Source organism: Sapajus apella, unplaced genomic scaffold (assembly GCF_009761245.1).
Source record: "Sapajus apella isolate SASKATOON/1434 unplaced genomic scaffold, GSC_monkey_1.0 scaffold7, whole genome shotgun sequence".
In the NCBI taxonomy this organism is placed as follows: domain Eukaryota; kingdom Metazoa; phylum Chordata; class Mammalia; order Primates; family Cebidae; genus Sapajus; species Sapajus apella.
In genome coordinates, this window is record NW_022436947.1 from 6655400 (window position 1) to 6681849 (window position 26450).

Below are 26450 nucleotides of genomic sequence, written 5' to 3' on the forward strand. Positions count from 1 at the left end.
TGGAACAAGACAATGATGCTTACTTTTGTTCAACATAGTAATGAAAGTTCTGGCTAAAGCTAATAGGCAAGAGAAAGAAATAACTGGCATCCACATTGGAAAGAAGGAAGTCAAACTGTCCTTCTTTGCAGATGACATGATCTTATATACAGAAAACCCTAAAATCTCTAATACTCCTAGAACTGATAAATTTAGTAAAGTTGAAGGATACAAAACCAACATACAAAGATCAGTGATATTTCTATATACCAACAACAAACCATCAAAACGGGAAATCAAGAAAGCAATCCCATTTACAATAGGTACAAAAAATAATACCTAGGAATAAATGTAGCCAAAAAGGTGAAATATCTCTACAAGGAAAACTCTAAAACACGGATGAAAAAAACTGAGGAGGATACAAATAGACATCACATGTTTATGAATTAGAAGATTTAATATTGTGAAAATGTCCGTGCCATCCAAAGTTATCTGCTGATTCAGTGCACCCCCTATCAAAATACCAATGACATTATTCAAAGAAATGGAAAAAAAATCCTAAAATTTGTGCAGAACCACAGAAGACTCCAAATAGCAACAGCAGATTGTGAGCAAAAGGAAAAAAGTTAGAGGCATCACACTACCAAACTTCAAAATGAAGGCAATAGTAATCAAACCAGCATGGTTAAAGACATAAAAATAGATATGTAGACCAATGAGAGAGAACAGAGAACCCCACAATACTTATTTACAGACAACTGATTTTTGGCAAAGGTGCCAAGAACATTCATAAGAGAATGATAATCTCATCAATAAACTGTGCCAGGAGAACTAGATATCAATATATGAAAAATGAAACTGGACTCCTATCTCTCACCATAAAAAAAGTCAATTCAAAATGGACTAAGAACTTAAATGTAAGACCCCAAACTATGAAACGACCAGAAAGAAACACAAAGGAAATGCTTCAGGACATTGGTTTGGTGAAAGATTTTATGGAGAAGACCTCAAAAGCCCAGGCAACAAAAGCAAATATAGGCAAATGGAATTCTATCAAACTGAAAATCTTTTGCACAGCAAAGGATGCAATCAACAGAGTGATGAGATAACCTGCAGAATGGGAGAAAACATTTGAAAACTATCTGACAAGGGATTAATATCCAAAATAAATAAGGTATTTACGTCAACAGCAAAAACAAAAAATCAAAACAAAAAAACCCCAAGTAACCTACTTTGAAAATGGACAAATGAGCTGAATAGACATCTCTGAAGAAAAGACATACAAATGGCCGACAGGTATATGAACCAATGCTCAACAGTACTAATCATCAGAGAAATGGAAATTAAAACCACAAGGAGATATGACCTCATATCTGTTAGAATAGCTATTTTCAGAAAGATAAAAGATAACAAGTATTAGAGAGAATGTGGAGAAAAAGGAATCCCTGCACACTTTTGGTGGGAATGCAAATCTGTGCAGTCATTATGGAGAATAATATGGAGTTTCCCCAGAAAACTAACAACAGAACTACCATATGATCCAGCAATTCCACCACTGGGTATATATCCAGAAAGAATGAAATCGGTATGTCAAAGAGATATCTGCACTCTCATGGTCATTGCCTCACTATTCACAAAAGCCAAGATATGGAATCAACCCAAGTGTCCATCAACAGATGAAATAATAAGGAAAATATGGTACATGTACACAATTTAACCATAAAAAAGAACAAAATTCTGTCATTTGTGGCAACACTGATGAACTTGGAGGACATTATGTTAAGTGAAATAAGCCAGGCACAGGAAGATAAATATTGCATGTTCTCATTCATACGAGGAAGCTTAAGAAATTGATCTCTAGAAGTAGAGAGTAGAATAGTGGTTAGTAGAAGCAGAGAAGGATAGAGGGGTGGAAAGGATACTTGAAGATTGGCTAACAGATACCAATTATAGCTACATAGGAGGAATAGGGGTTAGTGTTCCATGAAATTATAGAGTGAATATAATTATTTATTGTGTATTTTCAAATAGGAGAGCAGATTTTGATGTTCCAAACACAAAGACAGATAACTGTTTGAGGTGATGCTAATTACCTCAATTTAATCATTATACATTGTATACATGTATCAAAATATCACACTGTACCCCATATGTACAATTATTATATCAACTAAAAATAATAATAAAAGGAAAAAATTTTGAGTGATAGACCATAATTGGAAGAAACATTGCATAAGAAAACTATTCAGGATGAAATAGGCTTGGTACAATTATTATGTCAATTAAAAATAATAAAAGGAAAAATATTGAGTAATAGATCATTACTGAAAAAAAATTGCATAAGAAAGCTTTGCAAGATGAAAAACGCTAGGATGGGCTAGGCCCCAACTGCTTGGCCTCCCACCAGTTTTCACTGTAGTCTCCATAGTGGTAACTTGCAAAGTGTGGTCTGCAGATCATCAATGTCAGAATTATCTGAAATCCCATATAAACAATACAAATTAAGGGGTGGCATCAAAGACCTACTCAGTCAGAAGCTGAGGTTTTCATAAACTCTTTCGGTAATTCTTTTGTTCACTAACATTTTAAAACCAGATATTCTATAAGACAACTTGCTGATAATCTTTAAAAATGCCAGGGTTGTGAACGACAAAGAAAGGCTGAGCCAATGTTCCAAATTAAGAGAATAAAGAAATACGATAATTCAATGCAATTCATGATTCTGAATTACACTTCGAATTAGATAGCAAGTTTGCTCTAAAGAACACTATTGTGATATTTGGCAAAGCTGAATTATATGTGATACAAAATAGTATTGTATCAACTTGAATGTCCTGATTTTAATGTAAGAGAATGTTCTTTTTCTTAGAGAATATATGTGGAAGGTTTTTAGGGATAAAAGAGCATGCTACAACTTGTACTCAAATGGATAATGGGAAAAAAGACAGACTAGATAGGGAGAGAGAGAAATTTTTTTAATATTCTTGAAATTATTTTAAAACTAAATATAAAAAAAATTGAGAAAGAGAACACCTAAAGAAAAGACAGTACCAGTCTTAGGATAATGCCAGTCCAACCCCCGTTAGATGACTGGGAATTACTGAAAGGCTTTAGGCAGTGGTGTTGCATAGTCAGATTTGTGTTTCTAGCAAATCGCTTTGATGGTAGTCTGAAGGGTGTAATTAAAATGACAATATTGGTGGCAGGGAGACCAACTAGAAAACTGTAATACGCCTGGTAAGTGGATGATGATAAGAATCTGAAAAGAATGATGGTAGTTAAGACAGAGAAAAAGATTATGAGGTAAAATCAGCTGGATTCAGTGGCTGAGTGGATATGAGGGACAGAAGTGAAAGTGAGAAAAAAGGATACTGATCAGATTTGTAGCTGGAGTGGTTATGGAGATAGTACCACTGTCTATGTTATTGAGAATATGGGAGGAAGAGCATTTAGTGTGGAATTAGATGAATTTGAATTTGGATATGTGGGACATCTGTGTGGTGATGCATAGCAGATAGTTAAGTATAAGGCTCTGAAGCTTTGATAAGATGTCACATACAATGTATGTATATGTATATGCGTGTATGTATACATATACACCCATATATATGTATTCACACATGCATACATACAAAGTATAACAATATGACATAATCAAGATCGAGAGTTCATGAAAGGCTGTGTCTAAGAAGATTAAATTTAAATTAAACAGGAATAAATTTAAGGTCAAGCACAACGAACTAAATAATAAGTGAAGAAGTAAAGCATGGAGATGCAACTTAGCAGTAGCACTATGAAAATAAAACATTAAAGGTTTGAATATATGAAATCCAGTATGTCAATATTTTAGGATAACTTTCAAAAGAAGAAATATAATCTTAAACTGCATTAATGGAAACCTGGTATCTATAAAGGAACAAATAAAAATGAGGATATATTTTACACTTGTTAGATAACATCTGCAATACTGTGTTCAGTTTCATTTAAGCTTGAATAGCAACAAAAAAGAGTAAAATGAAATGGTAAAGGGGCTTGAATCATGGTGTTTTATGGGTGGTTGAAAGAAACAGGGAAAGTTTCAGGGAAATAAGTGACAGCTTTTTAAAAAGTAGGTCAGGTATTACAATTGCATTATTTCAAGGAGAATTGGGGAAGTTGAGTCCATCGGAATTATTTACCTTTAAGGGTTCTTTACTGTTTTGTGTTATTAGAGAGAACAGATTAAAAGAGGTGGAGACATTTACAAGAACACATATTTTAAGTCAAAATAAAATAAACTGTTTCAATGCTATAACTCTTTAGCAATGGAATGAATTATATTGCAATTTAGTAAAGTAGTTGTCACCAAGCATAGTCAACCAGAGGTTGGATGAGCCTGGGACCTGACATGAGCAGGAGGTGAGACTAGAGCACTCTCAAGGTTTCTCTCTGCTCTAGGATTTGATAAGGTGGGAATGACAAGATTAGACAATGAGATGAGTATTCTTTTGTTTTGTTTTGGTTTTGACTGGGTGAAATTAAAAGAAAGCAAATTGACATACAGTAAATTTCTACTGGTTTCCCCTGTGTATTTCTAGAGCTAGAGAGAAAAATAACATTCAGATCATAGGGGACCACTCATTACTGTCTGTGCTCCTATTTTACTCACCCAAACCTTGATCAGGTAACTGTCTTCTGAGATAATCAACCATATAATCATCTGGTTCATTTGGCCTTGTATCTAGAGAAGATGGTAAAGATCATAGTAGCATGAAAATATTAATTCCCTCATTTACATATCATATTTTTCATATTTTCTCAAACTGGAAAATGCTAGCAAATAACTTGTAAGACAGTAGTAGTTCAATGAAATTAAAATAAGCAGTCTTCAAATGTTACAAATGTTGCATTTAAAAACACTCATATCTTTTGGGTGAGCAATTCCTTTTCTAGGAACTTATAAAAAATAATTAAGAATACACACAAATAGAGAGTTATAAAGTTTTCATTGTTATTTATAACAGGAAGAAAATTGGAAATAAAATGTAAGTTTAATAATAGGGGTGGCTTAATTAATAGAATAGAATACTTTGCCACCATTTATTTACATATAAAGAGGTTTATAATATACTGTAATTTAAAATTAAAAAGTAAGTTGCAAAATAATGTGACTGTTATATGATTCATTAACATGGTGTGTATGTGGATAAATATGGGAAAGGGTCTAAAATAAATAGCCTAAAGTACAATTTTTACTTTCTTTTGCTTATCTTTATTTCTAATTTTTGACATTAAAATGTTAACAAACGAATACATAAAAGTTACATATAAAAGCAGCTGAACTGCTTGGCTGAATTGTCAGAAAAATAAAGTTTAAGTGAATTGATTATTTTAATTATAATAGTATACTTCCCTTTCCTAGGCATGGTTCTTAGTTCTTATCTCCATTTATACTTTTAACTATTTTGCTACATCATAAACTAAATAGATATATAAATGTGTGTGCATGTGTTTATAATTAGGTTACCTCAAATCCTTTTGGGAAGTAGGTAGATAAAAATGTACAATAAAATTAAGTATTTTAGATAAAATTAAAATATTGCTTAAATTATATGATTTTTTTCCCCCAGAGGACCTCAACTAAAGATAAGGTGATGAAAATTAAGGAAAAAAAAAAAAAAACCCAAAATGTGAGAGAGTCAGTTGAAGATTCACATCAGACTTAGCAGGTTGCAGTAGAAGCCAATGAACAGTCTGTGAACTGATTTCTCTCCTGGGCTTATATTCTATTAAATTATGAAATGAGAGGAAAAAAATGGTTTTTAAAACATAAAATCCCTTTCCCTTTGGGGATATACCTTTCAAAACCTCAAGGATAGCCCTCAAATACGTGGCCCTTTCTGTTCTCCAATGTAATTGACCACTCCTTTCTCTGTGCTCCCTGGGAACCCTAAACAGACTACTGGCATTGTGTCTATGATGCTGCACTTGGCTTGTTGTGTTTTCTTTCCTGATTAAAGGATGAGGTCCTGCAGGAAAGAAATAGTATCATGGACTTTTAATATCCCTAGCACCAAGCACAGTGGCAACCTCAAAGTTGTGGCACCAAAAATTCTTAGTTGAGTAAATGAATTAATTGTTTAGGAGAAGGCAGAAGCAGAATATTACCTTTCACGTCAGAATTTGATTCTTTGTGTCTTTGCAGTAAATGTCCTCTATCATAAACCTAATGGAATGTAGAACCAGAAAGCAAACAATACTATGTTATCAACATGAAATGGGGTATATTTCCTATATGATTTATGGTATTGTGCATTTTTAACAGGCATTTCTCATTTCACCCTTATAGGTTAAGAATGACCAAAAATATAAATCAGAATCTTCTAATATTTTTCACTACACTACTTTTCTTCTGCATCAATGAGTAGAAGAAAATACTGATACTATATTTTGGCAGTAAAGGGGGCTTAAAAACTTTCCACATGACATAGAGTTATTTGTAATGAGAAAGAGACAAAAAAAATGATATGCTTATAATCTCACTCATTTAAATTAGAAGAACATACATATGGGAAGATAAAAGTGTGAAATGGTGAAAAGATATAAAATTATGTAAAAATACATAAACAGATTGCAAAACTGTGGTTATATATAAAAAGATGAGACCAGGCACGGTGGCTCACACCTGTACTCCCAGTACTTAGGGAGGCCAAGGTGGGTGGATCACTTGAGGTCAGGAGTTCAAGACCAGCCTGGCCAACATGGCAAAACCCACGCTCTACTAAAAATACACACACACACACACACACACACACACACACAAATTAGCTGGGCATGGTGGTGGGCACTTGTAATCCCAACTACTTGAGAGGCTGAGGCAGGAGAATTGCTTGAACCTGGGAGTCAGAGATTGCAGTAAGCAGAGATCTCACCACTGTACTCCAGCCTGGGTGACAATAAGAATCTTTTTCATTAAAAAAAAAAAAAAAAAAAAAAAAAGATGAAAATCATTTTTTTGAAGCTTGTAAAGAAGTCCAAAGTTCAATATGAAGTTTGAGGTGGTTTTTTCCAGTTCTGTGAAGAAGGTCATTGGTAGCTTGATGGGGATAGCGTTGAATCTGTAAATTTCTTTTTGCAGTATGGCCATTTTCACAATATTGATTCTTCCTAACCATGAACATGGAATGTTTCTCCATCTGTTTGCGTCCTCTCTTATTTTGTTGAGCAGTGGTTTGTAGTTCTCCTTGAAAAGGTCCTTTAAGTTCCTTGTTTGTTGTATTCCCAGGTATTTTATTTTCTTTGCAGCAATTGTGAATGGCAGTTCGTTCTTGATTTGGCTCTGTTTAAGTCTGTTATTGGTGTATAGGAATGCTTGTGATTTTTGCACATTGATTTTGTATCCTGAGACTTTGCTGAAGTTGCTTATCAGTTTCAGGAGATTTTGGGCTGAGATGATGGGGTCTTCTAGGTATACAATCACGTCGCCTGCAAATAGAGACAACTTGACTTCCGCCTTTCTTATTCGAATACCTTTTATTTCTTTTTCTTGCCTGATTGCTCTGGCTAGAACTTCCAATACTATATTGAATAGGAGTGGTGAGAGAGGGCACCCTTGTCTAGTGCCTGATTTCAAAGGGAATGCTTCCAGTTTTGTCCATTCAGTATGATATTGGCTGTTGGTTTATCGTAAATAGCTTTTATTATTTTGAGATACGTTCCATCAATACTTAGTTTATTGAAGGTTTTTAGCATAAAGGGCTGTTGAATTTTGTCAAAGGCCTTCTCTGCATCTATTGAGATAATCATGTGGTTTTTGTCTTTGGTTCTATTTATGTGGTGAATTATATTTATAGACTTGCGTATGTTGAACCAGCTTTGCATCCCTGGGATGAATCCTACTTGATCATGGTGGATAAGCTTTTTGATGTGCTGTTGCAATCGGCTTGCCAGTATTTTATTGAAGATTTTTGCATCTATGTTCATCATGGATATTGGCCTGAAGTTTTCTTTTCTTGTTCAGTCTCTGCCGGGTTTTGGTATCAGGATGATGTTGGTCTCATAAAATGATTTGGGAAGGATTCCCTCTTTTCGGATTGTTTGGAATAGTTTCAGAAGGAATGGTACCAGCTCCTCTTTGTATGTCTGGTAGAATTTGGCTGTGAACCCACCTGGACCTGGGCTTTTTTTGGGTGGTAGGCTCTTAATTGCTGCCTCAACTTCAGACCTTGTTATTGGTCTATTCAGGGTTTTGACTTCTTCCTGGTTTAGGCTTGGGAGGATGCAAGTGTCCAGGAATTTATTTATTTCTTCCAGGTTTACTAGTTTATGTTCATAGAGTTGTTTGTAATAATCTCTGATGATGGTTTGTATTTCTGTGGAATCTGTGATGATATCCCCTTTATCGTTTTTTATTGCATCTATTTGATTCTTCTCTCTTTTCTATTAACCTGGCTAGTGGTCTGTCTATTTTGTTGATCTTTTCAAGAAACCAGCTCCTGGATTTATTGATTTTTTGAAGGGTTTTTTGTGTCTCTGTCTCCTTCAGTTCTGCTCTGATCTTAGTTATTTCTTGTTTTCTGCTAGCTTTTGAGTTTTTTTTGATCTTGCTCCTCTAGCTCTTTCAATTTTAACAATAGGGTGTTGATTTTAGATCTCTCCTTGCTTCTCATGTGGGCATTTATTGCTATATATTTTCCCCTAGAGACTGCTTTAAATGTGTCCCAGAGATTCTGATATGTTGTGTCTTCGTTCTCATTGGTTTCGAAGAACATCTTTATTTCTGCCTTCATTTTATTGTTTATCCAGTCAACATTCAAAGCCAGTTGTTCAGTTTCCATGAAGCTGTGCAGTTCTGAGTTAGTTTCTGAATTCTGAGTTCTAACTTGATTGCACTGTGGTCTGAGAGACTGGTTGTTATGATTTCTGTTCTTTTGCATTTCCTGAGGAGTGATTTAATTCCAATTATGTGGTCAATTTTAGAGTAGGTGCGATGTGGTGCTGAGAAGAATGTATATTCTGTGGATTTGAGGTGGAGGTTTCTGTAAATGTCTATTAGGTTTGCTTGTTCCAGATCTGAGTTCAAGTCCTGGATATCCTTGTTAATTTTCTGTCTCGTTGATCTGTCTAGTACTGACAATGGGAACCAAAATAGAGCCCGCATAGCCAAGTCAATTCTAAGCAAAAAGAACAAAGCGGGAGGCATCACACTACCCGACTTCAAACTATACTACAAGGCTACAGTAATCAAAACAGCATGGTACTGATACCAAAACAGAGATATAGACCAACAGAACAGAACAGAGGCCTGGGAGGCAACACATCTACAACCATCGAATCTTTGACAAACCTGACAAAAAAAAGCAATGGGGAAAGGAGTACCTGTTTAATAAATGGTGTCTGGAAAACTGGCTAGCCATGTGCAGAAAGCAGAAACTGGACCCCTTCCTGACACCTTACACTAAAATTAACTCCAGATGGATTAAAGACTTAAACCTAAGACCTAACACCATAAAAACCCTAGAAGAAAATCTAGGCAAAACCATTCAGGACATAGGCGTAGGCAAGGACTTTATGACCAAAACACCAAAAGCATTGGCAACAAAAACCAAAATAGACAAATGGGACCTAATCAAATTCTACAGCTTCTGCGCAGCAAAAGAAAAAATCATTAGAGTGAATCGGCAACCAACAGAATGGGAAAAAATTTTTGCAGTCTACCCATCTGACAAAGGGCTGATATCCAGAATCTACAAAGAACTAAAACAGATTTACAAGAAAAAAACAAGCCCATTCAAAAGTGGGCAAAGGATATGAACAGACACTTTACAAAAGAAGACAAACATGAGGCCAACAAACATATGAAAAAGTGCTCATCATCACTGGTCTTTAGAGAAATGCAAATCAAAACTACATTGAGATACCATCTCACACCAGTTAGAATGGCGATCATTAAAAAATCTGGAGACAACAGATGCTGGAGAGGATGTGGAGAAATAGGAACACTTTTACACTGTTGGTGGGAGTGTAAATTAGTTCAACCATTGTGGAAGACAGCATGGCGATTTCTCAAGGACCTAGAAATAGAAATTCCATTTGACCCAGCAATCCCATTACTGGGTATATATCCAAAGGATTAAAAATTGTTCTACTATAAGGACACATGCACACGAATGTTCATTGCAGCACTGTTTACAATAGCAAAGACCTGGAATCAACCCAAATGCCCATCGATGATAGAATGAACAGGGAAAGTGTGGCACATATACACCATGGAATATTATGCAACCATCAAAAACGATGAGTTCATGCCCTTTGTAGGGACATGGATGAACCTGGAAACCATCATTCTCAGCAAACTGTCAAAGAACAGAAAATCAAACACCGCATGTTCTCACTCATAGGTGGCTGTTGAACAATGAGAACACATGGACACAGGGTGGGAAGCATCACACACTGGGGTCTGTCAGGGGGAAACAGGGGAGGGACAGCAGGGGGTGGGTGGGGAGTTCGGGAGAGACAACATGGGGAGAAATGCCAGATATAGGTGATGGGGAGGAAGGCAGCAAATCACTCTGCCATGTGTGTACCTATGCAACAATCTTGCATGTTCTTCACATGTACCCCAAAACCTAAAATACAATAAAAAAATACATTAAAAAAAAAAGAAGTCCAATATGACCCTGCTTTCTGTCTTGAAAGGACTTGCCAATATTATCCAGTTGGAGTAAAAGGGACACCAAACACTGTGGCATTGGAATTGTGACTGCTAATCTTGACTAGTGTACAAATCATTATGTTACCAAGAAAATATTTTAAATGCTCCCAAAGTTTTGTTTCTGTATCTGTCATATATGGATATTAGAAAGAATTTTCCAAAGGGGCCTGAGGAAGATTTATATGCATTATATGTATATGCATTACGTGTAACATAAATGTACATTGATTACATGTATATGCACAGGTATATTATGTGTATATACATGCATATGTGTGTGCATGTTACATATAATGCTTATACATGTATATGCACATTCATGTTACATGTAATGCATATAAAACCAAAATAAAAGTAGACTATGAATTGGAGTTAAAGCTGAAACCCACCTCTTCATATATATAATCCATTGGCAGCAGAAAAATCAGCAAAATCAGTATGAAAAGAGTAAAATGCAAAATTCAAAATTTGATTATTGAAGAAAGAAAAACATTCTAGAAAAAATACACAAATTTAAAAGTAGTGATATTATGTAATCACTAGGATTTGGCAAGACAGGGATTGAAATCAGGTTGAAGAAAATTAGTAAGACTTGATTTGATAAACTCTTGTCATTTTCAGCCCCCATTGGAATGATTCTGTGAACCATAATAAACTATTACACTTATCCCAGAGAAAAATATCACCAGGTCAGTGATCTTATGTACATGAGCTACAATTTCTAACCACAGTAATTGTTTTTGTTGAAAGTCTTCAGAATCAATAAGTGAGAGTGTCTTAGTGGGAAACAAAGTTAACTGATATATTTTAAAAATAATTTACCAATTTTATTTTATGGATGTATTGAAGTCTTATAAGCAAACAAAGTAAGAATACTCAGTTCGAAAGCATGATTTTAAGTTGTCCTAGCCATTTACTTGAGTGAAAATGAGATTGTTCACTCTTTTTGTGAAAGATGAGTAGAAATTTTAAGTGACCACGATCTCCTATTAGCTTATGGGCACACTTAGAATGTATGCAACTTTCTCAAAGCATTTGACCAAATGAAGATCATTTTCCATTTGGAAGTATTTAACGTTAAATATAATGATTTCTTAAAATTTTAAAACCTCCAATCAAGAAAGATGCAAATACATGAGCATTTAATATAAAGGGATTTGTAATATTTTACATTAAATGTAGCTTGGATAGGTGAGGAAAACCACTATGTGAACTATTTATGAGAACTAAATAAATATGTGTCTTGCAATATATACATTTAAAAAATCCCCTAAGAAAACCTATTTTGGTTATTGGGTCCTGCAAATGACTTAACACCGGGGTATCAATTAGAGAATGTTTACTATAAAAAATTTTTAATTCCTATTCATATTACATTCTTGAAATAATGTAATTCTAGAAGGGAGAGCAGAAGGAAAGGAGCATTACTCCTTTATAGCCACCTCTGCTCCCTGCAGTACTAAGCCTCTGATGTTGATCCTCAGGAGTACAGACTTAGGTATATCCACATTCACTTGCGATGGGAGTGGTTTAGGTAGGGCTCTCTTTGTCTCCTTCCCTGACCACATTCAGCTCTTCTTTTCAGACTAATCCAATCAAATTTGGACCTCTTCAAAAGAACAGTTGCAGAAGTCAGTGTTTAAGATTTTTCTTGACTCCAGTTAGGGCTCCTGCTAGCTGTCTTTTTCTCCAGTTCTCTCTGGCAAATTAGTCAGTATTCAGTCTACCTTGTAGCGCCAATGAATCTGCTAGGGTTGTTACAGTAGGTAGCTAATCAGGCATCAGTAGGGCAGGAGAGGGCTCCAGCAAAACTCCACCAGGAACGTCAGGCATCAGGTGATGGTCAGGTGGTTGTTAACGCTCTCTCTAAAATAATAATTGGTTGCAGCCAGCAGCAGGGAAAGGCAGGCTTCCTACAGACAGGAAACACCTGAGACTGGTGATCAGCAGCTTCATGATAAGATTCAGGAGTGAGCTCAAGCATGCGCATCAAGAAACAAAATGGCAGAGTTTAACTGGTATACGAAATTTTAAAGAATTTGACTCAGAGGCAGAAGGCAGAAAAAGAGACTGAGACAAGTTTTAGGGCAGGAGTGGAAGGCAAGAACTGATGTTGCTGTAGACATGTATGGATTTGCTGCAGGTAAGATAACTTCTACCAGTAACATATTTGTCTTCCAGATTTTCTTATCGTTTTTTCTGTTTTTTGTTTTTGTTTTTGTTTTGTTTTGTTTTTTTAACCACACTTGCATTGGTTTTGAGAATGTCCTTAAGCTTGAACTTTTCTTTTTCTGGAAGAGATTAGGAGCCATTTGTTTCATGACCTGAGTTTTCAGCGGGGCAAAATTTCTAAGCTATGGTTTATGAGCTGGGGATGGGGAAATGGCACTCTTCCCTCCAAGGGATACCCTGCTTTAGGAGCTGAACTATAGGTGAAGGGGAGGCAGTAGCTTTAGGTCTTTGCCATTTGCCTCTACCAGTGTGGAACCATCATTTTACAAGCCAAGATAAAGGCAATCAGAGCCCAAGAATTCTCAATAGTGGAGCACGTGAAGTAGAGCCTCTGTCTCATGAATGGGGACTGGGAGAGGAAGGGAGCCCCCATCTCTTGTCTGCACTCACCTGACTTAGCAATGGGTAGCTGGGGGCAGAATAAGAAATACTGATATCCTGCGCCTCCCAGGATAGCCCTTTGGAGGTCTGGGAAGAGGGAACTGTAATTTCTTGTCTACACTAGTGTGGAGTTTGTGTTTTACTGAGCTGCGGAGGCGGGTGGGGGTAGGGGAAGAGACAGTCTTGATTGAAATATCACAGGCTCTCACAGTTTTAAATGAATTTTAGTAGACTTTCTTGAATAGATTTTTGTTTCATTTGCTGTATGCCTTTAAGACTATTTCAGAGACTTTAAATATCTGTTGTTGTTTGTTGTTGTGGATGATAATGTTCCCCAGTTTTGCTGGTGAATGGGTTTGCAGAGCTCTTTGTGCTGTCATGGTAGAAGCTGATCTTTCAGTACCGCTGTTTTTATTTTTACATCCTTATATTCCCATTTAATTTTTCTTAGTTTTAATTTGTTTATTCTTGCTACCCTGGATGCATCTCTGTAAGCTTCCTCAAATACTTTTTAGAATAAGGTAAGTATAAATGCAATTTAATATGGCATCTTAATAAGGCCCACCTCTCATCTGTCAAGGATCTTTTGTGTTTTTATAAACTGTAAATAATATGAACACAATTTTAACTTCTCCCAGGGGAAAATTCAAGTATAAGAAGTGTAAGAGAAAATAACTTGCCATTCTCTTGCATTTATTAAAAAAAAAATTGTAATAACTAGATTAACGAAAATTTACCTTTTGTCCTTCTCTGGCATTTTGGTGGCTTGCTATAGTAGAATTCCTTTCCTTATTTGTTTTCAAATGTTTTTTCTAAGTAAAAGAATCATACTTAAAATCAATATTTAATCAACATATCAAATAGTACATATGCAGACATGCAACTATTTTGAGACTCCCACTTTTAAGAAGATGAGAAGTATTTTATTCCTCCCACTAACTACAACAAAAAATTCTGGGTATTACATAAGAAGCTCTAAAAGGTGGAAAGTAGAAGGCAGACTAGCTAGGGAGTTCAAGGCCAGAAGAGTGGCATGATAATGAGTTCACTGGGTTTTCTTTTTGCTTCATATATTCCCGCTTTAAAGCTGGAGAGGCCAGCAACCCAGAAATGCCAATGAATGCAAAAATTTTAAAAATCCCTACAAAAGCCTGTTCCTTCTAAGCCCAAGGACCAGGAGAGGGACAGCCTATAGAGACCAAAACCTTTTAGATAATAACTGTTCTACTCCAGCCTAACACCACAGAAATGACTGATTCCCACACACACCCTTGCCAACAAAAGCCAAGTGGAAGTGCCTCAACCCCTTCTGCCAGGTAATGTCAGAGAAGGCTAAGCAGGGGACCAGGAAAAAAAGCATGTGAAAAGATATTCAACATTGTTTTTCTTCTTTTCTTTTCTTTTCTTTTCTTTTTTTTTTGAGATGGAGTTTTGCTCTTGTTACCCAGGCTGGAGTGCAATGGCTCGATCTCGGCTCACCGCAACCTCAGCCTCCTGGGTTCAAGCAATTCTCCTGCTTTAGCCTCCCGAGTAGCTGGGACTACAGGCATGTACCACCATGCCCAGCTAATTTTTATATTTTTAGTAGGGACGGGGTTTTACCATGTTGACCAGGATGGTCTCGATCTCTTGACCTTGTGATCCACCCGCCTTGGCCTCCCAAAGTGCTGGGATTATAGGTGTGACCTACCGTGCCCGGCCTTTCAACATTGTATAACTGTTACGGAAATGCAAATTAAAACCACAATGAGATATCACAACACACTTGTCAGAATGACTAAAATAGAAAATAGTTACCACACCAAATTTTGGTGAGGATGCATAGAAAATGGATAAACTGCTCTTAGGAATGTAAAATTATATATCCATTCTGGAAAACAGTTTGGCAGTCTGATAAAGAATTAAACATGTATGTACCATAACTACCAAACCACCTACCAATTGAACTCCTGGGTTTTTTGTCTCAGGGAAATGGAGACTTATGTTCACATAAACCTGTACACTAATGTTATGTTCATAATGGCCCAAAACTGAAAACAACCCACATGTTCTTCAATAGATGAATGGTTAAATAGGCTGTGGTAAATCTATAGCCTGGAATACTGCACAGAAATAAAAAGAAAGAAACTATGGATGTATGCATCAACTTGGGGGTGGGGGATGAGTATTCCAAGAAGGATGCCAAATGATAAAAGTCAATCCCAGCAAGTTACATATTGTGTGATTTCACAGAAATGTGAAAAATATTTGTGAATGGTGAATGATACATGTACAGAAATGCAGAACAGATTTGTGGTTGAAGGGATAACTGCAAGGTAAGGACAGGAGGGAGTGGGTGTGGCTTTAAGAGAGCAATATGAGGGATCCTTATGGTCATGGAAACGGTCAGCATTTTGACTGCATGAATACAAATACCCTTATTGTAACATAGCACTATAGTTTTGCAAGATGTTACCATTAGGGGAAACAGAAAACAGGGTCCTTGGCATCTCTCTGAATTATTTCTCACAGCAGCAAATTAGTTAAAAATTTAATTTTTAAAAGTTAGAATTTAAATACTATTGTTTAATCTGTTTATTCTTTAAAAGGTAACATTTTTATAATGCTAGAAAAATATCTTGAAAATTATGCCTATACCAAAATGTGGCACATAATTAATATCTGACCATTGTAGGGATTCATTTAGTTTTGAACATGATCACACAGAATACAAACTTTTTCTTTTTCCTGTTATTTTTTACTCCAGAGGGTGTGTGTGTATGTATAACTGCCTGAATTGTGGGCATGGGTGTGAATATTTATCCATGAGTATGCTGATATACATATCTGGGAAAGAGAAGGTGTTTGTGAAGTAAAGACTTGCATGGCATTTTAACAAACCCACTAGAATATATAAGTATAATTCTTTAAAGTATTGAGGGTGGATAGAGGAGAAAGGAAAAGATTGGCAAATGGAAGGAAAGGGAGAATGTGATAGCGTAGGAGAGAATACAGGAGAAGTAAAACATTTATTCTTGTGCTATGTGATTGTTTAAAATTTTTTTGAATTTGGACTTTGTTCAAATTTGTTGCTCATGTCCCTAGATCCCATTCTCTCTTCTTCTGGCAACTGTCTTTAATTTTGTTTGGGAATTTAATCCTACCCACTCTCAGTTCTTGAGGTCTGGGTGAATCCTCTGAGGATCTGTCAAATAGCCCAGGCTGAAGCCAATCAGCACAGTCCATCCTGTTAGTTACAGTGAGTGATTTATGGATTGACACATGTCTAAACCAGCCTGATAACAATCATCTTTGCTTTTTTCCCTCCAGCTTTGTTGAAGTCTAAATTGACAAATAAAAATTGAATTGTATATATTTAAGGTGTACATGATGTTTTAAGTATACATTTGAAATTATCACCACAGTCAAGCTAATTAACACATATGTCACCTCACATTGTTATCACCTTTTTAAAATTTTTGTGATTCGAATACTTAAGACCTATTCTCTTAGCAGATTTCAAGTATATAATATATTATTAACTATAGTCACCATATTGTACATTAGGTCTTCAAAACATATTCATCTTACAACTGCAAGTTTATGCCCTTTGCTAACATCTCCCCGACCCCTGGTAATGACGTTCTGTTCTCTATTAGGTCAACTTTTTTAGATTCCGTATAAAAGTGAGATCATGTAATATTTGTCTTTCTGTATTTGGCTTATTTTACTGAGCATAATATCCTCCAGGTTCAAAGGCTAAATGAGATTCTAGTATGTGTACACACACACACACACACACACACACACACTTACACAGACACACACCCCTCATCTTCTTTATCCATTCAACCACTGATAGACACTTAAGTTGTTTCTGCATCTTGGCTATTGTGAATAGTACTGGAATAAACATGGGAATGCTGATATCTCTTTAGCATCTGGGTTTCCATTCTTTTGGATAAATACCAGAAGGGTGATTGCTGGATCATACGGTAATTCACTTTTTAATTTTTTTTTTAGGAACCTTCATATTGTTTTCCATAATGGCTGTAGTAATTTACATTCTCACCAATAATGTATAAAGGCTTCATTTTCTCCACATCCTTGCAAACACAATTTTTAAACTTTTTGACCTAGCAGGTGTAAGATGGTATCTCATTGTGGTTTTGATTTCAATTTCTCCGATGATTAGTGATGTCGAACAACTTTTCATATAACTGTTGGCCATTTATATGTCTTCCTTGGAGAAATGTCTATTTAAGTACTTAGCCCATTTTAAAATCAGCTTAGTGGGTTTTTTTGCTATTAAGTTGTAGGAGTTCTTTATAAATTTTGGAGATTACCCCTGTTCAAATATATGATTTGCAAATATTTTCTTCCATTCCATAGGTTGCCTTTTCCCTCTATTAAATATTTCCTTCATTGCACAGAAACTTTTTGGTTTGTTATAGTCCCACTTGTTTATGTTTGTTTTTGTTTTCTATGCTTTTAGTGTTATAGCCATTAAATTATTGTTAAGATCAATGCCATGGAGCTTTCTCCTATGTTTCTACTAGGTGTTTTATAGTTTCGGGTCTTATATTTAAGTGTTTAGTCCATTGTGAGTTGACTTTTTGTGTGTAGTATAAAAGTCCAGTTTCATTCTCTTGCATGTACATATCCAGTTTCCCAACATCATTTTTTTGTTTGATATAGGGTCTCATTCTGTAGCTCAGGCTGGAGGGCAGTGGCCCAATCATGACTTACTGCAGCCTTGATCTCCTGGGATCATCGATCCTCCCACCTCAGCCTCTGGAGAAGCTGGATAATTTTCTTATTTGTTTTGTAGAGATGGGGTCTCACTATGTTGCCCAAGCTAGTCTCAAACTCCTAGGCTCAGGTGATTCTTCTGCCTTGGCCTCCCAAAGTGCTGGGATTACAGGTATGAGCCACCACAGTTGGCCACCAATACCATTTTTTCAGGATACTATCCTTTCTTCATTGTGTATTCTTAGCACCCTTGTCAAAGATCAGTTGACTGCATATGCATGGTTTTATTTCTGGGATTTCTATTTTGCTCCATTGTCCTGTATGTCTGTTTATATGCCAGTACCATATACCTTTGGTTATTGTAGCTTCGTAACATATTTTAAAATCAGGAAGTGTGATGCCTCTAGTTTTGTTGTTCTTGGTCAAGATTGCTTTAGCTATTTGAGCTCTTTTGTGGTTCTATACAAATTTTAGTACTGTTTGTTCTATTTCTGTGAAAAATTGTCATTGAAATAGGTATTGCATTGAATTTGTAGAGAGCTTTGGGGAGTATGGACTTTTTGGCAATATTAATTCTTCTGATTCGTGAACACAAAATACCTTTCCATTTATTTGTGTCTTCTTCAATTTCATCAACGTTTTACAGTTTCCACTGCACAGATCTTTACCTCTTTGTTAAAAATTTCCTTCTCACTGGGCACAGTGGCTCACACCTGTAATCTCAGCCCTTTGGCAGGCTGATGTGGGTTGATCATCTGAGGCCAGGAGTTTGAGACTAGCCTGATCAATATGTTGAAACCTTGTCTCTACTAAAAATATAAAAATTAGCCGGGCATGGTGCTGTGTACCTGTAGTCCCTACTACTTGGGAGGCTGAGGCAGGAGAATCGCTTGAACCTAGGAGGCAGAGGTTGCAGCGAGCTGAGATGGTGCCACTGCACTTTTTGAGGGAACTACTAGAAAGGGAGGATGTCTGAACCAGACTTAGTGTGGTGAGGATGTGAGTGGAGGCTGGACTTCTGTAGTTATTTTACCACCAAGAGAAGAAAGTCTGTCTGAGAATGGAACCAACCAAGAAAAGGGAGAAATGAGATGAAAGCAGGAGAAAAAACCCTCCAGGATCTTAATGACATCATTTGAGCCACTTATTTAAGCCATGTCTAAAGGCATCCTTGTCCCTAGACTTTTTATTTAGTAATCCAACAAATTTCCCTTTTGACTAAATCATTTTGGAAATATTTTTTGCCTCTTGCAATGGAGGGAGTCCTGATATATCTTCAAAATATGGTTTAGTAGCTAGACAACGAAATTAAGTTTACTATTTTACCTTTGCCCCCATGAAATGGAAAATCTAATCTCCAGGTACTCAGATCCCAAATTCTGGAGACTACCTTCTCTCCTTTCTATTTTTCAATCTTATAAACATGTCATCAGCAAATTCTCTTAACACTGTCTTGAAAATATATCTAAAATTTGATCACTTCTCATTCCCTCTACTAGTATCACCTTGGTCCAGCCACCACTTTTATCTTGCCTGGATTACTATGAGTGCCCTAATTGGTCTCCCTTATGGGTCATCCTTCTACTCTTATCACAACAGCCAAGGTGACCCTGCTAACCGCTTCAGGCAGATCATGTCATTTCTCTGATCAAAGCTCCAGTCCTAAGCCTACCAGGCTTTACATGATCTGCTCCTGCAACCTTCAATACTTTTCTGATTTATCTGATTTCATGTCTTACCATTGTTCTTCTTGTTCATTCTTCTCTAGCCATATTAGCTTTCTTGGATTTCCTAGAAAATGACAGACACACTCCTTTCTCAGGACCTTTTCACTTTTAGTACTCCTGGCCTGGGAAAATATACCCCTGGATTGTTCCTAAATATTCACTATTATATAATTATACTTCCCCACCCCACTGATGTTGAATTTGGACATAGGTCTTGATTTGGCCAGTGGAATGTTAAACAGAGGTTTTAAATGTATTTGCATTGTTTGGCTTGCCCTCTTGAACTCTTGTGATTGGCCAGGGCAGAATATGCCCTAGCTGGCTGCTGGTCTGGGGGAAGAAAGAAAGGTGAAATAAACCTGAACCCAATCCACAACTGGGAGCTAAGTTTGGCTGATTTCTGATTAGTCCAGTAGAGCCACAGCTGACCTGCAGATTCATGAACAAGAAAATACATGTTTGCTATTTTAAGCCATTGATAGTCTGAGGGTTTTATGCATTAAAATCTGAAAACTACAGAAATTGATATGCAGAAGTAGGATGCTGTCCTGACAAAACCTAAACTATGTCATAGTCATTGCTTTTTGTGACTGGATAGTAGGTAATTAGGAAAATATAGCAGAAAAATAGTGACACATTCACAAATACGTGGAAATTAAACAACACACTCCTGAACAGCCAATGGGTCAGTAAATAAAAGGGAAATTTAAAAATATCTTCAGAAAAACAAAAATGGAAATACAACATATCAAAATTTATCAGATGCAGCAAAAGCAGTTCTAAGAGGGAAGTTCATATCAATAAATACCTACATTAAACACCTACATCAAAAAAGATCTTTTGAGCTGTGGCTGAAAAAAAGATAAAAGGAGTTCTGAAATATACTACCTAGTGTTACACTTCAAGGAACTAGGAAAGAATTAAGCATGGAGTTAGCAGAAGGAAGAAAATAATATCAGAGTGAAAATAAATAGGGACTAGAAAACAATAGGAAACACCAATGAAATGAAGAGCTTTTTTTTTCTTTAAAAAAAGAAACAAAGTGGACAAATCTATAGCTAGACTAAGAAGAGAGGGAGAAGACTCACATACAATCAGAAAAGAAAGATGAGATATTATAACTGACATCACAGAAATAGAAAGGATCATAAAAGACTACCACTATCAACAATTATATGGCAAAAAAATAGATAACCTAGAAGAAATAAATTCCTAGCTACGTATAACCTACTGAGACTGAATCATGAAGAAGCAGGACATCCGAATAGATGAATAATGAGTAAGGATATTAAATTAGAAATAAAAAGTTTCCCATAAAAGAAAGCCCAGGACCTGATGGTTTCATGCTGAATTATACCAAACATTTAGAGAAGAATTAATATGAATCCTTCTTAAACTCTTCCAGAAAACTGAAGAAGAGGGAATGCTTCCAAATTCATTTTATGAGGCCAGAATTTCTCTGATACCAAAGCCAGACAAGTAAATTACAAGAAAAAAAGATAACAGACCAATATCCCTGATGAGCATAGATGTAAAAATCCTCAAGAAAATACTAACAAACCAAATCCAGCAGCACAATAAAAATATTATTCATCATGATCAAATGGGATTCATCCCAGTACAAGGATGGTTCAACATATGCAAATTGATAAATGTGATACATCACATCAGCAGAATGAAGTACAAAATCCCTATGATCATCTCAATAAATGTAGAAAAAAAGGATTTGATAGAATTCAACATCGTTTCTTGATAACAACTCTCAACAAACAAGGTTTAGAATGCATGTACCTCAATACAATAAAGGCCATCTATGAAAAACCCAAAGCTAACATCATACCCAGTGGTGAAAACATGAAAGCTTTTCCTCTAGAATCAGGAACAAGACAATGATGCCCACTTTTGCCACTTCTATTCAACATAGTACTGAAGTCCTAGCCAGAGTAATTAGACAAGAGTAAAAAGTGAAAGGAAGAAGTTAAGTTGTCCTTGTTTGCAGACAACATGATCTTATATATAGGAAACCTTAGAGACTCCATCAAAAAAACAGAATTAAAAAATTCAGTAAAGTTGAAGGATAAATCAACATACAAAAATCAGTAGTGATTCTATACAAACTATAATAAAAAACTATGTAAAAACAAACTATCTAAAAAACAAATCAAAAACAAAATTCTGTTTGTAATATCTACAAAACAGAAAATATGTAGGAATAAATTTAACCAAGGAAGTGAAAGACTGTAAACTGAAAATTATAAAACATTAATAAAAGAAATAGAAGAAGACATGAAATGTGTTCTATGAAGAAGTGGAAAGATAGCCTGTGCTCATGGATTAGAAGAATTAATATTGTCAAACTATCCATACTACTCAAAGTGATCTGCAGATTCCATACAATTCCCATCAAAATTCCAATGATATTTTTCAGAGAAATAGAAAACAAATTCTATAAATTATATGGGACCACAAAAGAGCCCAACTAGCCAAAACAGTCTTAAGCTACATGAACAAACCTGGAAACCCACACTCTCTGACTTTAGAATATACTATAAAACTACACAGATCAAAATGGCATGGTACTGATGTAAAAACAGACACGTAAACCAATGGAATGAAATCGCCCCAAAATAAATCTATGCATTTATACTCAATTGACTTTTGACAGAAGTGCAAAGAGCACATGGTGTGAAAAGGACAGTATCTTGGATAAATGCTGTTAGGACAATAAGATATCCACATGCAAAAGAATGAAATTAGACTCTTATCTCACACTATGTACAAAAAATCAACCACAATTGGATTCAAGACTTAAATGTAAGACCTGAAACTATAAAACTAATGAAAAAAATATAGGGGAAAAGCTCCATGACATTGGTCTGGGCAATGATTTTTTTGGATATGAACTTGAAAGCACAAGCAACCAAAGCAAAAACAGACAAATGAGATTACATCGAACTAAAAAGCCTTTGTACAGCCAATGAAACAACAGAATGGTGAGATGTCTAATGGAATGGGAGAAAATATTTGTAAACCATACATCTGATAAAGGATCAATATCCAAAATATATCATGAACTCAATAGTAAGAAAACAACCTGATTTAAAAAATGAGCAAGGGCTCTGAATAGAAATTTGTCAAAAGAACAAATACAAATGGCCAACAGGTATATTTAAAAATTCCCTACATCACTGATCATCAGAGAAATGCAAGTTAAAACCACATAAAATTATTACCTTATGCCTGTTAGAATGGCTGTTATAAAAAAAGATAATTAGTATTGGAGATGTGGAGAAAAGGAACACTTGCACACTGTTTGTGGAAACATAAATTAGTATAGCCATTATGGAAAACACTATGGAAGTTCCTTAAAAAATTAAAAATAGAGCTATCATCTAATCTAGCAATCCCATCACTGAGTCTGTATCTACAGAAAAAGAAATCAGTATGTCAAAGAGATATCTGTAGTCCCATGCTCATGGCAGCACTATTCACAATAGCCAGTATATGGAATCAACTTAAGTGTTCATCAACAGATAAATGTATAAAGAAAATGTGGTATGTAGCACAATGAAATATTCAGCTTTTAAAAAGAAGGAAATATTGTCATTGGAGTAATATATATGAGCCTGGAGGACATTATGTTAAGTGAGATAAGCCAGGCACAGAAAGATCATAATCTCACTTATGTGTGGAGTATTTAAAAAAAAAAAAAAAAAAAAAAAAGCTGAACTCATAGAAGTTGAGAGTAGAATGGCAGTTACCAGGGGCTGCAGGAGTAAAGGGGTGGGGGTTGGGCAGGCGTTGGTCAAAGGATACAAAATTCGAGTTAGATAGGTGGAATAAGTTCAAGATCTATTGTATGTCATTGTGACTATAGTTAATAACAATGTATTATATTGAAAATTACTAAGAATAGATTTTTACTGTTTTCAGTGTTCTCACCACAAAAATAAGTATGTGAAGTAATCAATGTTAATTAACCCAATTTTGTCATTCCACCATGTATACATATTTCAAAACAATGTGTGATATACAATAAATATATATAATTTTTACTTCTTAAAAATAAATGAATTAAAGAAAAATGATGACACAAATTATCTAGAAGTGATACATTTAGTAAAACTGTCTTGAGTGATAGTTTGAAAGACAGAAAATCTGTAATCCCAGCACTTTGGGAGGCCTAGGCGGGTGGATCACGCGGTCATGAGATCGAGACCATCCTGGTCAACATGGTGAAACCCCGTCTCTACTAAAAATACAAAACATTAGCTGGGCATGGTGGCGCGTGCCTGTAATCCCAGCTACTCAGGAGGCTGAGGCAGGAGAATTGCCTGAACCCAGGAGGCGGAGGTTGTGGTGAGCCGAGATCATGCCATTGCACTCCAGCCTGGGTAACAAGAGTGAAACTCCGTCTCAAAAAAAAAAAAAAAGAAAGAAAGAAAGAAAATCTACGTAACAGACTTGGGTAACTGGACAAAGAGGTTTGGAGGTAGAATATTTAACAGTGTTAGTTATTGCTAGTTTCTTTTGATAAAGTTTTAGAAGAAAGAAATGAGCTTGAAAAAGAATTAGATAAAGGAATTAAATTGAGAGGAAAAACAAGAGTCCAAAATTCTAGAACTTGTGTGTTGACTTCAATGTAGCCTTAAGGCAAAGATCAAATTAAGATTGTGACTTTTACATTTCTGGTAGGTAGTCTCTAACATGGTCTCGAATGATCCATCTAATGTCTCTAGTATTCATTCCTTTGTATAATCCTCTCCTCTTGAGTGTGGGCTGGATCTGGTGACTCACTTGTAATGAACGGAAGATGGCAAAAGTGATGAAATTCTGCTTCTGAGATGAGGCAATCAAGAGACTGTAGCTTCCATCTCATATGCCCTCTCATTCTCTCTTGCTTACTAACTGATAGGAGCCAGACTCCATGTTGTGGGCTGCCCTGTGGAGAAGCCCACATAGCAAGGAACTGAAGGATACTTCTAGCCAATAGCTATCAAGGAACTGAGGAGTCTGGCCCAAAAGCCTGTGAGAAACTCAATCTTGTAGAACCATATGAGTGAACCTGGAAGTGTATCCTCCCTCGATCAAGCTTTCAGATCAGATCACAGCCTGGACAACAACCTCATTACAGCTTTATGAGAGACCTTAGATAGAAGCATCCAGCTGAGACATTCCTGGATTCATGACCCACAGAAACTATATGATATTAAATGTTTGTAGTTTTAAGCTGCTAAAGTTTGGAGTAATTCCTTAGCAATAAAAAATTAATAAACATCCTTTGATAAAACCTAAATTATTAAGATAGCATCTAATCCTTGCAGTTGGATAAAATGGCTCTCAGAAAGCTTAAATATGTGGTGTTGTGAAATGCCTGAGTAATTTATGTTTTTTGTGTCTATCCATATTTCAAAAAGAATTGAGTGTGGCTTTGAGTTGTGAGGTTTACTGGAATCAAATATACATATAAGCTATAGTTTTCTTAAGAGCTGTAGTGATAAAAATATTGTCAGCCTGAATTAAAAGGACTGTCACTATTCAAAATGAACAAGAATTTTTTGATTTTCCAACTTTTTATAGGTAGGAATCAGGCTGAGAAAGATGTACAGCCATCAACAAGAGCATATGCTCAAAGCTTTCTAGAAAAATGGTCAAGGAAGCTGGGTGAAGGGTGGACAGGAACAGTCCATACTATCTTTCACTACCTTGGCAACTTTTCTGTAAATCTGAAATTATATCAACATAAAAGCTTATTTTCTTTAAAAAAGAGTATGGGGCAAGACTATATACCCATGGATGTGCTTCAATCTGCAAATCCTCTCTTCTGAAGGATATGAAACAAGACAAAACAATAACAACAACAAAAACAAATCAGGATGGGGACAGCTCATACATGTGCACAATAAAGTTTCAGAATTGTTTTGATTCGGTGACTGCTACATTCTTCCTTTTCTTGAATGGGGGGTGTGCATTATAATTTTCCTATCTTTGTTTTACCATAATGGGTTGGGGGTGTGTGGGGGTGTGGTGGTGGGAGGTAGTTCAGGTGACTTGTCTTGTTATTTCACAAGTCTCTGAATCAAGAGGCGATAACTCCAGACCTGATGTGGATTATGATGTGGACTATAAGGCTGGTACTGTGATTGGATGAATCTTTTGGGATGTTTTGGAGAGGCAATGAATACTAGTACATTTTGTATTTGCATGGAAAGTGAATAACCTGGATTCAGGTTGACTCTGGAATACTGGATTGTTGTTTCCAATTCTTCATTCCTTTGCAACTGGACTATACATCCCTAGGCTTTGTCATATAACATTGTAGCACCTCCCACTATAGGTGTAGTTTACTTCCCCATCCTATTGATTTTGGGCCTGAATATGAGACTTACTCTGGTTAATGGAATGTTAGAGAGTAGAATGTTAGTGAATATGCTATAAAGTGCAGTTGTAATGTGACAGATAGTTGGCCAGGGGAAATTGTAGCTTTAAATGGGATTATATTGCTTGGTTTTCCCTTGTATACTCTAGGTTTTCACCATAGGATCTTGCCTGGGTATTCTCTAGCCCAAGGAAAATGAGAAACTTGTGGAACATAACTGAACTCAACCTGTAGCCTGAATCTAAGACCAGCTGACCTTACCCATGTCTAACAGAGCCAACCTGCAGACCCATGAGAAAGTAAAAGTTTGTTGTAAGCCACTGAGGTT

General features: G+C 36.0%; 1 protein-coding gene across 1 annotated transcript in view; it reads right to left on the reverse strand.

Annotated features, from left to right (window-relative positions):
• LOC116550049 (cytosolic carboxypeptidase 3-like) overlaps window positions 1-26450 on the reverse strand; it is a 77439-nt gene that overhangs the window by 35692 nt on the left and 15297 nt on the right. Inside the window, 3 exon segments of the mRNA XM_032275779.1 lie at window positions 4628-4699; window positions 6127-6184; window positions 14023-14097. Coding sequence (XP_032131670.1) covers window positions 4628-4699; window positions 6127-6184; window positions 14023-14097 — 205 coding nt within the window.